The sequence below is a fragment of the Pollicipes pollicipes genome, unplaced genomic scaffold (assembly GCF_011947565.3).
Source record: "Pollicipes pollicipes isolate AB1234 unplaced genomic scaffold, Ppol_2.1 Scaffold_7261;HRSCAF=8764_pilon_pilon_pilon, whole genome shotgun sequence".
NCBI classification, from domain to species: domain Eukaryota; kingdom Metazoa; phylum Arthropoda; class Thecostraca; order Pollicipedomorpha; family Pollicipedidae; genus Pollicipes; species Pollicipes pollicipes.
Window position 1 is genome coordinate 37,117,619 of NW_023597054.1, and position 13,069 is coordinate 37,130,687.

Consider the following 13,069-nt stretch of genomic DNA (forward strand, 5'->3'; position numbering starts at 1 on the left):
TCTCCAACTGGCATTTGAGCCCAAGGACCTACGAAGCGGGGGGGGGGGGTCCTTAATTCGACATATCGCCAGCCATGCGGGCCTCCAGCACTCCAATCGGGCCTTTGATCTTTGGTCTTAAGAGACTCTTTGGTTCCTCGTTGCCCTCCCCCCCCCCCCCCCCCCTACAAACGCCGCTTCTGACCGAACCAAGTTACTTGCCGCCCACAGGACCCCTGTTAAGCCGTGTGGGCCCTGACCAACACAGAAACCCCTTACTGTATCAGGGACCGCGAACATTGGGGCCCGGGTCCAATCGGGCCCTTGATCTTTGGTCCCGAGGGGCCCCTCCGGCTCCACTTCGAACCTCCTCAAAGTCCATGACCGAATAGGAGCCACAAGCCGACACAAGTCCCCTTACCAACACAGGGGTCCCAAACCATTTTTTCAGCGACCAAGACCAGTGCAAAGCGTGGCCCCCTCTCTCCCTCCTGCTTGGGAAATGGACCACTGAGGGTTCAGACTGGTAGGGGGCCAACTGTTCGGTGTCGAAATCCCTGGCCGACTTTGAAACCCGCATTACCTCAGTGGTCCTCAAGTGGTGTAGGAGGGCCACTGACTGATATTTCAGGTCACGCCCTACAGGCCGCGATTCTTTCAGTGACCTACCGTCAGTCCTCCGGGCTCTTGTGCACTTCAACCGGGCCTTTGACTGTCGATTCCGTTGGGACGCCCGGCCTCTCTTCGGGCCTCTCCAACACTGCCTGTGGTCCTCAACCAAGGGTTCAAACAAGGGTTCGGACAGTGGTCTTCAAGTGGTGTAAGAGGCCACTGACTGATATTTCAGGTCACGCTCTACAGGCCGCGATTCTTTCAGTGAACTACAGTCAGTCCTCCGGGCTCTTATGCACTTCAAACGGGCCTTTAATTGTCGGTTCCGTTGGGACGCTCGGCCTCTCTTCGGGCCTCTCGAACACTGCCTCTGGCTGACTAGGGGCCCCTTGCCAACACGGGGTTCTTTGTTAAACACTGTAGACCCCTAACAGATACAGGGGCCCGGTCGTGTAAATCACTGGCGCCGGCTTTGTCCCTGCTTGGAAAATGGGCCCTTAGGCCCATGCCGCCACAGAGCCGACTGTGTGTTACTGGTAGTGTCTGACCAACGAAGAGGCCCTTATTTACTCAGGGGGCCACTGTTCAGCGCGCAGAGTCCTCTGGCTGGCATTGTGGTGCCTGACCCCGCAGGTCGTGCCCCTGAATATGACTTCCGGCTGACATTTTGGGCTCTTCGGACCCTCAAAATGGGCCCTTAATAGTAGGTCCTGAGGCGCCCTTCGGGCTCCTCGAAACCTAAGAGACACGTTCCCCCTGTGCTCCACGCCCCCCCCCCCCCCCCCCTCCTCCGTCCACCTGCGCTACTGGATACAGCAGTGGAACTACAAGCACTCACATCCTGACGGTGTAAAAATTCCTTCTTGCTTGCACCGTCAGGTAGCATACAATGTAGAAACTTAACGTAGCAACTTAATGTAGAAACGAAACAATAAACTGTGCTTACGACCGCTATGCTTGCGACCGCCATGCGCAAAACAAGCGTGAAATGTTTAATTAAGAAGCTCCGAAGTACAGGGGTTGATTTAGATCGCCCATGCCTTACCTGGTCGTCCCCGTCTCCCACTGCCAAAAACACGTGCCGCCGCCTGTGGTTAATGTTGTGTGTCTTTAGACTGTGGTCTTATTTCTTAAGTGCAATGGGCAATGTAACATTCATCTTACTTATGAACCAACTGTACACCGCGAAAACACGACGAAACACGCTTGACGAAATGGGATCAAATCAACGTGTTATTTTACTTCGCACTGCCGGCCCCTCCATCATGGTACCGCAGACCCCAAACAGCTAACACGTGCTCACGTGCTTTGCTATGCGCCAGTTTTAATAATTTTAAGGTGCTGAATACACCTGTCATCGTCACACACGGTTTTCTTTTCAAGCGTCTGTCAGTGGCCGTCCTAGAAATAAAGATACCCTCCTTAATCTGGAATTTCTCCAGGTTGCCTTACAATCTTAGACTTATCTTTTCTCCATGCGGTACAATGACCAGCGTCAAGGGCGTGTTTCGACACGCGCAGATGGCTTACATCTCCACTGTTTACCTCTCGTTCGTGTTCACTCCCGCCGATACACCCTGGTACTCCATCTGTACTCTTTTTAAGTCCTGATCATTTCAGAATGTCATATGCGTCTGCAGGAGCGGCACCGTGGATTTTGATATGAGGGAGCAGGGTTTTCTAGGCGGTCTCGTGGACGAAATGGGGCCTCCTGACAGAGGGGCCTCCTCACAAGGGTATGTGCATCCGTATCAAATTGTTGCATGTATCATATCCAAGTAAAGAAATGACTACAAATAGAAATTCCAGAATGAATGCCTTCTGATTATCCGGAAGAGTCGAACTATCCTAGACGGGGGCTTCTGTTCCGGAAATGGGATCCCTGGTGCATAGAGGTCTCTCCTATCCCAGAACAGAAAGATTATGTATGACGAAGGCCTCAGAATCTACCCAGGGGGCCTCGTTATACCAAAGCAGGATATCCCGATTATAAAAAATGCTACTGTCTGACGCATGACAGGGGCATCCTGTTTACGAAACTGGGCCTTCAAAATATAGAGGATGCCTCCTAGCTCAGAGCAATGACCTCTTAGCTCGTAACGGGCCGCCTACCGAGGCAGTAAGGAGCCACCTTAACATATCATTGGGCCTGCTTAGCTAGAGTATCGGCTACCACTTTCATTGGTGGCTTTATGATGTAGAAAACAGACCTCTTGGTGTAAAAACGGTCTTCTGAGCCAAGCTTCTTGTTCTCTAGCTTAGTTATGGTGTTACTTTGGTCTGAACTTTGGTAATTCACAGGTAGCATCAATGCCTTATGTTTGGAAAAAAGGGGCCCGCATAACTTTTGAGGGAGTAAACACATACCTTTACCCCTCTACCTGCCGGCATGGGAGGCAACCCCCCCTCCCCCCCCCCCCCCCCCAGCTGCGCATGCCACCAGTACCGCATATTCGTTGCAGTACTTTAGTTGTCAGTAACCATCATAGGAAGATGCCACGCCAACCTTTCTTTCTTCTAAGCTGTCTAAAAATCTAAGACTGCCCCTAATCCCACTCCTTACAGTGACCTGTTCCAAAACCTGGTGACCTGTTAAGATATGCCCGAACAGTTAACATCCGCACTGCTTACCACTCTGATATTCAAGCCTGTACTCAAGCCTCTGCATGTTCCCCCACAAACACCTTTTCACATAGGCGTATGTAAAGGTCAACTATTTCCGCCTTTTGCTTGGTTTTTAACAGATCAATATTAAAGCTTATGACAGTGGCAAGCAACAGCGCATCATTTGCTTATATTATATTGCATTGCGTGGCATTTTTAGTCGGAGTGGGTAACGGCTTCACCAACCGTGGGTCGGAACTGGAACCGATTCCACATAGAGCGGAGTCAAGTACACGTCTGCCAATGAAACACCGGACTGGTTGACGACTGGTTCGGCGGCAAATTGGTGGTGGCAAAGTCCTACGCGCTACCAACTATAATAAGACCAGTATCTCATCCACCGTTCGGAAACATGAACCATCGGTGAAACTAACGAGCCGATGCCACGCAATTTTTAGCTGTGGCGGAAGTGCGCCCTTCTGCGCATTCACGGTGGGCCAGTGTGAATGGTAAGTTTCGCCTCGACTGAGATGCTCCTTATTCAGCAATTATAATGAAAGGATTTCAAAACATAAACATACCGCTATTTAAATGTATTTATGCTACTGGCCAGCAGGCTCCCGCACAATGCTCAGAAGTTTCTCTATCTTCTCCAGCTCGATTTCGAAACACCGCTTCGCGTCCGCGTTCTTGGCCTCTTTTGGCTTCTTTCTGAGGTTAGGGGAGAGCTTAAGTGACGTCACGTTACCGCGTTCGTCACCGACAAGGATGATGGGGTGCACCAGACTGAACGACACCTTGGTCATGCGCGTCTTCTTGACGTCGATGACCGCCTGGCAGCAGATGGGCCGGTACTTGTCGATGTCCAGGTCGAACACATGCACGCGTCCATCGATGGTGGAGGCGGCGAACACGGTGGACGAGTATGGCGCCCACGCGACGTCACCCACCGGCGCGGCCAGGTCGAACACGAACAGCGGCGTCAGCACGTCCTGCTCCCAGATCTTCACCGTCCAGTCGGCGCTGCACGACGCGAAGATGCTCGTGTGGAAGAAGTTCCAGTTGATGTTGTAGATGCTCTGCATGTGCGCCGGGAACGAGGACAGATAGCCCGACGAGTAGGTGGTGGAGCAATTGTAGACGTTGCCTTCCTCTGTGCCGACCAGGAAGGCAGCCGGGTCCTTGCGGTGGAAGGCAAACGTGGTGCCGCAGCCTCGCACTGGTATCACGGTGCCGTCAGGGCCTTCGTTCTTCACCTCGGGCATGCCCAAAGTGGTAACCTCAGTGCAACGCAGCTCCGACTGCACCAGCTGCCAGTTCATGACCCGGCCGTCGGCCGAGACCGAATAGAAGTTGTGGTTGCCGTCCATGTTGTCCTGTCCCCAGTGAACCTTGTTCACGCTATCCGAATGGCGCCCCTTGACGGTTTTGCTCAGGCATATTGGCTCCCTGCCTTCAGTCTGTAGACTCAGCACGCTCACTGTACCATTGTACATGCCTATGCAGACGAGGTGCGGATACGTTTGGTGGATATCGACACACATCACCCCGGAGCTTGTTGACAGATGATACTCCGGATAGGTTGGATTCTTGAGAGTGTACAAACACACTTGTCCGTATGATTGGCCCAGGAAGTTATACGATCCAAACGTAGCGGCGAATAGGTCTGTGTACGTATGACTCCAGCAGATATCCGTGACGGCCAGCTTTTTAGCGGGGTCAAAACTAAACCGCCATAGGGGAAGCACAGTGCCCTCTTTGTCCTTGAACTCGTCTGACGCGTCCTCGTAGTACTTGAAATCTTGCGCAATCTCGTCGTAGGTGTTTTGGTTGATGATTCGCTCGGCAGTTCGGGTCTGTCTGGCTACCTTGATAATTTCCTGTTCGTCTTTACGCTCTAAACTCACATGCACTGGTTTATTTTCTGCGTGTTTTGGCTGTGTCTTGCCTTGTGCCTGCTGTTTTTCCTGCTGCTGCTGTTCAAAGTTCGTTTGGTATGTATCGTAAATGTTCCATGCATTTACGTTCGATGAAATAGTAGCTCTGGGAGGGGGCTGAGTTTCGACGTTGGCCTCCTTGTGTGTTTGGTTCATTGTTTGCGACGCACGTTCGCAAAAATTGAAGGCATTCGTCAGCTTCTTTTTTGGCCCTGATGATGCTTCTGCGACTTGGTTCTCAGCACCCTCTTCCTCTTCGCCGGTAGCAGGAGCCCCAGGGTCATCTGCTTCCTCCGCTTTACTGAACTCGGCCTCCTCGGGCTCTGGTTTACTTTCATCCTCTTCTCCTTGTTCAGCCTCTTCATCTGGCTGCTCCTGGTCGTCCTTGGTTTCATTCGCCTCCGCTGTGTCATCCTCCTCTTCTTCCTGAGGAACCTCATCGACGCCCGATTCAAGCTGGACTCTAGCTTCGGGACTGTCAATGTCGAGTAAGTAGCCGTTTTGTGTAAACAAAATCAGTGTCCCTTCATCACAAGGCTTGGGAACAAATGTCAAAACATGGTTGCTGAATTGCACTTGGTTTTTCGGCGCTTGTGGGTTAACCGCCGTCAAAACGCGGGTGATTTCTTCTTTAAGTTCCTCCGCAGAAAGTTGAACCTGATTCGGGGGCTTTATCATGGTCCTTGATTTCCCATAGAAGTCGTTTGTTGACCCCTGACCAGCGAGGCCTAAGGACATTCGACGACTTTTCTCAGCATGCGCTTCCATTCCCACCCGCGACTGCTTCGTAGCCATGATTTCGACGGATTATCAAATTACAAACCAACTTAATTCTCCAATGCCTCGCGTTCAGTAGTTTCAATTTAAATGGCAAATCCTACATTTCCATTTGATAGACCCACCCTGTCCTTACCGCGCAGAGGCACCCCCTCAGATGTCCACTCCACTAGAGATTCCACAGTTGCATTGCATAGAACCAACTGATGATAGCCTTAGCGGTTGCCATGGTAACGGCCCCGCTTGCACGCCTGACATCGCGCTTTCGCCCAGCTGTAACGCGGGTTTCAACATGTGTGGAAACTTAAAGTGGCAGTTATTCTTTACAATTTCGTAGGCATCGGTGTAATACGCCCATCATAACCAGTAGACAACTCTGCAAGAACTGAGCATAGGAATATGCAGGACACAATAATATAAAACTATATCTGTTACCATATCTGTGCTCCCAAATTCCATCTTATTAGCTGGCCACCAAAATGAGCTACAATTGATCAAAATAAATACTTGAAACCAAATTGGATAATCTTAGCAAAACTCACATTCACCACCGATTGGATGATTGCCACATTGATTGATGGACGTTTTCACCACTGGTTTAACGAATTCTCACCAAAATATGTTGGGAAACAGAGAATTTGTTCCTTAAGTCGGGATATTTAGCTCCACCAGCAAAAGCAGCCATATTTTAAATGAAACCAAACTGGCATCAACTCGCGAATGTGTTGGGATGTAGACGCCACCATTCACCTTGGCTTCTCGTTTTGAGAGCGAGCCGCTGGCCTTCATTGAATTTCGCACATACCTACACGTCCAGGGGCGCATACAGAAACATGCAGGGAACACGTTCTCTCGCTAAGGCTCTGAGTGGCCTTCGGTCCTTTCGAGACAAGCTGTCGCGGGCCCGATTCCAGGACCCTAAGGGCTGACCGGGGAACGACCAGTGGCCAAAGGTCTGACTCTCAAGTCACCTTAAGGGCCACTCTGGGCCTAGGGGTGGGGAGGGGGGCTCCCCGGGATGATAAAGGCCTTCATGTGGGTCGGAGACCACCAATGCTGAACGGTTGTCTCTTAGTCGCATTGGACCTTGCGGCCCATTTACGAAGCAGGAACAATGCTGTGGTCCACGATTATTACTGAAGGCATTCTGCGTCGGTCGGGACCCCTGAAACAAGGTAGCCCAAGTAAAAAGATTCCGAGTGCTTAGCAGGGGAACCTGTGTCAGCAAGGGGCACCGAGTCGGCCAGGGACACATTTGACTGAAGAGGAACAGGACGGGGCCCTGAAGGTCAGAGGGCCACTTGCATCAGCCGGGGTCCTCTTGTTCCGACATTGAATGGAAACAAGAGAAATGACCACGGAATAGTCCACAATGAGACAATAGAAGGGTCCTCCCCGTAACGGTTCCCAGTCCCAAATAGGGGATCCTTTGGAGTCCCTGGGCCCGGGCCCCGAAGCGGACCCGGGGGCCTGTTTCAGCCGGGCCTGATAAGTCCAGCTGTGGTCCATAATGTGGGCCATGTATGTGCTTATATAGCATGTTTTATTTTTGTGAACATTTTCTTTCGTACCTTTGTGGTTTGATGAATTTGAGATAAGGCTGATGTAAGGCAGGCTCGTTGTGTGAGCCTTGTCTCCAACATCCTATCGGGAAGCCTTCATTCCATGACAGACCTTTATAGAAAACGTTTCACGCACCGTAATGTTCGGCACAGTCTCTCGCCTCGTCAATGGCCGCAGACCAGCCAAGTCAGAAATTAGATAGAGAGCGCATATGGACGCAGCCAAGAGAGGATGCAAAGGCCCTTTCCCACCCTACCTCCATGCGTCTACCTCAATTAGGTCCGCATTTTTATTTTGGCACCATAAATGGCTCCTGGCAGTGAAACAGAAGCATGACAAGTTATCACTGGCACCATCGGTGGTGTATCAGCGTATCTGATGCTAGATTGACCGTTTTGAATTTCTGATTCAGCTGATGATCAGATCATTGGTGGCGTATCGGCTTGTCTAATGTTTAACTGGCTGTTTCAATTCGCTGATTTTGTTGGTGATCGTCAGTATTTTGGTGCTGAAAGTAGATATTCTGGTTACGTAATTATTTTGTCCCGTAATATCTTTCAGTAACGTGGCGCATGAGAGTCAATAGTATACGCCAATATATTTCAGAGCCGATTTTTGATGTGGTTGCGGGGTCCGCATAAGAGTGGAGTGTGTATGTCGCCTCGAGTGAGGTCGTGTTATACGGCCGCGGTTGTGTTGCTGCTTTAACGGGATAGGTGCATTTCACACCATGTGTGGGGAAGCGTAGGGAGGGACGTCTTCAGCATTGGATTTTCACATTTTATTCAGTTTCAGTTGTTTCCTACACTGTTCCGGCTTTTTCACTTCCTGCATTGTCCTGATAGTTCAATTGGTTAGAGCGCCTGCCTTCCGAAAGGCCCACCGATGGCGGGGGTGGGTGTGAATCACTTTGGAACTCACTATTTTACCTTGACATATATGAGATCACGTACAGAGGGCAGGGCAGACTATGTTGAGCATTGCAGCACATTTAAGTTTTGTCTCCAAATTCTGTGTTTAACCTGGTATTGCACAATTGAATGGTAGGAGTCAAGACTCATACAGAAAGCACCACTTCATGTGAGCTCCAATCCCAGAAGTCCATCCATTCAAGAGGTTTGGATGAAATTTGTGAAAGCAAATTGTTGCTGACCTGGTTTTAAGGAAAACATGCAGTGTGCATGGAAGCCAGGCTACCAACAAAAAAATGTATGATAGACTTGTGTTAGTGTAGTGAATTTTGCTTTGCAGACTGGCATAAAATCTGCTGTTTGCTGTTGAAGGAGCTGTAGCACTGTCTCAAAAATGGTTTTATCCTACCAGAATGCAAACCTGCCCAGGGACTGAGGAATGTCCCAGGTATGGGGGTGGTCAAACCCATCCAAGTCAACTTTGTTCATGTACTACCATTGGGTCATTAAACACTTCTATGAAAGCAGGGCCATTGATGTGCCTTCTCCTTTCAGCACTCAAGCTCCAATTTTTTCAGGCTTCAGTCCATTGCTGTGTCCACTACTTCCATTTCAAGATTGATGTTTTCCTGAAATCTGCCCACATTATACCATATGCCACCTGGTCTGCCCTTAAAATTTGTTTGAAATGAAGGTCAGACCACAACTTCCCAGTCCTGATATGCTAGCAATTCCTATCCACCTAGAGCCATGCACCTAGCACTGTAGCATGAACATGGCACTAGTACAGGAGATGGGCTTCAGTGCTTGGTACCAATGAAGTGGTTGTTGAGGGACATGAAAAATATTGGCTGCAAGTTTGCAATTTTGGCATGTCAAGGTGGTCAAGATGATCCTTTACCAGCATCTCTTGTTTACTATTGTGAACATGGGGAGAATGTGTGTTTACTCTCAATGACCTGTAGGCCTGCTAGATGCCTACATGTGTTCAAGTATGTATTTCAATTAATTCCAAGATGGTGTCTTGCTCTAGCACACTATGGCTGTGATACCTCAATATGCCATACCAGCATGGCCCTTCAATGTCATCAAATCTCATCCAAGACTATGGAGGTTGCGAAATACCCTTATAGTGCCTTCAGTTGGAGTTGCATCCAAGCTGTTCCTTGGTGGGTATACATTATTCTTGGGAGAGCATTTGTTATTCATTGCTTTTGGAAATAATTTCTGGTCTTGTAGAACAGGTCATGCATTTTTGCTTGAGTGCAGTGTGCATTTGGTCAAGCATTTATCCCCATTTTTGCTCCTTTGGAATAAAATGAAGAATAAAATGAAAAAAGGAATATTTGCATTTTTGGTATTGGCATGTATGATGTTTAGCTACCTCCACCATATTTGATGTATCACCAAAATGGTGCAAAAAAGGTGTGCACAGTGACATTTAGCAGTGTATTGATTGTTTTCACAGAGTACCTGTGCAAGACAGTGGTGCACAACCGGGAAGCCTTGCTGGATGCTGTGGGAAACCGGCAACCGGGCCAGGGCCTGATCACAGTCAGCAACCATCATTCCTGCATAGATGACCCTGCCCTAAATGGTATGTGCTCAAAGATTATGGCTCATCACGTGGACCGCTTATGTGAATAGCAGGTTGACTTACACCAATATTTCAAAACAAGGAGCCAGGGGCATGTGGTCTGTTGTCCAGATGTAAGCTGTTGCTGTTGTGTAGCTCAAATGAGCAATGATTATCCTCCAGGTCCAATCAGCCAGGTCCTTAAGCAAACCATTCAACTTAAAAGTACAAAAAGCACAGGTAGCATGATGAGACTACATTGGTAAGAGCATCAATAAAAATCATTGTATGTAGTAACATTGCCTGTAGGTTTTTGAGGAAGAAATTGCTTTAAGGCCCGCATTGCATATTCCAAACATTTTCCCTCCAAGGTTTGTTGTTGGGGCAAAAAATGACATGGTATCAGCAAAATTATACTTGTTTTGTGTATATCACTATGGTGAACTTATGAAAAGTCTTGGCACATGATGTGTGTGGTAGCTACTCACAGCACACCTGCCAGGTACGATGAGCCGCTGACTGACGGCTGGTGCCGGCGCCTGCCCGGGCAGGGATGCTGCAGTGGCGCCACCTGTTGAGTCCGGACGTGATGCGCTGGTCGCCGGCCGCCCACGACATCTGCTTCACCCGGCCTCTGTACGGCTGGTTCTTCTCGTCCGGAAAGTGTGTGCCGATCGTGCGCGGCGAGGGCGTCTACCAGGTGCGTGGAAACATTCCACCCCTCCGCCCCCCCCCCCCCCGCCGGTGGGATCGGCGAGGGCGTCTACCAGGTGCGTGGAAACATTCCACCCCTCCGCCCCCCCCCCCCCTCGCCGGTGGGATCGGCGAGGGCGTCTACCAGGTGCGTGGAAACGTTCAACCCCTCCGCCGGTGGGATCGGGGAGTGGCTGGCTGCACAGGGACATGCAAAACTTCGGCAGACAGGGGTTGCTGAATGCATGAAACCTGTGCTGAATGCATGAAAAAATGGAACCGGTGCCGGTACTAGCAGCGGTGCAGCCAGGGCTTTCGTAAGGGAGGAGAAATAGAGGTTTCCCCTAAAGCCCTGCTGGACCCCACCCCTTAAAAAAATCGCTAGAATTGGCTAACTTGATTTCGTGGGAGCCCAATTTGCTTCGTTTTCTTTCCTCTTTGGCCTTTTTAACTAAAACAAAAGTTAAAAGCCACCAGAGCATAAAACATGGTTTGCATTGATGAGTTACCTTAAAGTGAAGGAACCAGTTTTTAAATGGCAGCACCGAATAGACGGACGGTGCCACTCAATTAACAATAATTCGTTTTGACTCTTTGTAAACCATCAGCAGTCGTGGGCGTTGTCGGATTTTTTTATTTTGGATTCTACATACACATTTAGTGGCTCTTCGGGTTAAACGCAGAGCGTGTATCGAAATGAGTCAAACATTTGCACTCAGACGAATTCCGCCGGGGAATGTCCAGCTGTTCCTCACAGTCGATCAGGTAAAGAAATTACAAACAGTGTTGAACGGCACCCTTCGAACTCTAAAAGCACAAACATCGACGCATCATATCTCTGCAGTCTGTACAGACTACGCCGCTTCTGCTGCGCGGTTAACATGAGGCCGCGGCCAACGGGCGGACGAAAATGGCCACATATCGGAGCGAGGTACTTGAATACTTGTTGAACTGATCCATTTTTTAATATTTCACGCATCGTTAAATCAAAAGTAAGTTATGTGCACCATATCATCATTGTAGTTGGTCCGCACCAAAGCCCAAATCATCATCAACAGCATCATTTTGGAATAAATCCTGTTCTATGGGAGGTATTCCTGCCGTATATTTCACCGATTGAATTTTCAGATTGCTCATAGGAACCGATTTACGTACTTTGATAGAAATTTTTCACAAAGCCAAATAACCGATTTCGCGAAAAGGAATGCAGAAAAGTAGTTTTGAGCCGACGCAACCCAGAATGTTTTGTATATTGTTTTACATATTTGCTCCTATGTCATCTGATGATGTTGGCAGGACCAATACAACGTTGCGAAGTAATATGGGCATCCTTACCAGTTTCCGATGATGAAAAAAACGATTAATTTGGACTAACAGAATCTTTATCTAAAAAACGGGTTAAAGCAGTCAGCGAAAAGTGTTGTCAAAGCAAACATCCATTTACGAATTTCTCCGTGCACCCCTGTCGCGTACCCCCTTGACGTGAACTCCGCTCTCAGCGTTTCATGCACTGATATGCCCTTCCCAGCCGTAAATGGACAATTGAGCCGCCACCCCTCGCCGTGTCTGCCGCAGAGGGCGATGGCGTTCCTGCTGGAGCGTCTGCAGCTGGGCGACTGGGTGCACATCTTCCCGGAGGGCCGCATCAACATCGAGCACGCGCACCTGCGCCTCAAGTGGGGCGTGGGCCGGCTGGTGTGCGACTGCTCGCTCTGTCCGCTCGTGCTGCCCTTCTACCACCTGGGCATGGACGCGGCGCTGCCCAACCGGACGCCGTACGTGCCGCGGCCGGGGCAGCGCGTCACAGTGCTGGTCGGCCGGCCGCTGGAGCTGGCCGCCGAGGTGGCGGAGCTGCGGAGGCGGCGCGCCACCGCCCGGGAGGCGCGCCAGACCGTCACTGACCGCATTCAGAGCGAGCTGGAGCGGCTGCGCACGCGCGCCGAGCGGCTGCACGCCGCCCGGCTGGCCAGCTGACCGGCCGACCTGGCCCGACCCGCCCCGACCCACCGGCCAGTCGGGTCAATGTTGCTCCGGCCGGCGGACTCCCGTAGGTCAGAGTTCGTGAGACGCCTCAGCGGTGCTCGGGAGAGGAGGATGTGGAGGACTGGATCGAAATCCGGGCGCGCCGAGCACAACTCGCGAGGTGCGCCATGTTAGAGCACGGTGGTTCTCGCAGTGGTGTACTCCAAGCTGTTCTGGTCGGTCTTTACCTCACGTGATAGCATATAATGGGTTGTTTTATGGCATTGACATGCCATGTTATGGGCAGCAGCCATGTGCAGCCATGCAATGAATTGTATTATTTTACCCCGGAATTATCGAAACTCAGGCCGTGTTTAGGCACGAACACGCTCTTCATTTACATGAATTATGATTGTGTGATATGTGTCGTCCCAAAAATATGTAAATTTCGTTCC

At 50.2% G+C, this 13,069-nt stretch overlaps 2 protein-coding genes across 2 annotated transcripts; one reads left to right on the forward strand and one right to left on the reverse strand.

Moving 5' to 3' along the window:
- Positions 1-3,771: 3,771 nt before the first annotated feature.
- LOC119113243 (dynein intermediate chain 1, axonemal) lies at positions 3,772-6,255 on the reverse strand. The gene has a single exon (XM_037237596.1). It carries the CDS (start codon positions 5,925-5,927, stop codon positions 3,798-3,800), a length of 2,130 nt encoding a protein of 709 aa, XP_037093491.1. The 5' UTR covers positions 5,928-6,255; the 3' UTR covers positions 3,772-3,797.
- A 2,585-nt stretch (positions 6,256-8,840) lies between these two features.
- Positions 8,841-12,703, forward strand: Taz (tafazzin, phospholipid-lysophospholipid transacylase). Its single transcript, XM_037235186.1, has 5 exons — positions 8,841-9,552; positions 9,852-9,980; positions 10,511-10,659; positions 12,228-12,586; positions 12,667-12,703. Exons 1-5 carry the CDS (start codon positions 9,423-9,425, stop codon positions 12,701-12,703), a joined length of 804 nt encoding a protein of 267 aa, XP_037091081.1. The 5' UTR covers positions 8,841-9,422.
- Positions 12,704-13,069: the final 366 nt, after the last annotated feature.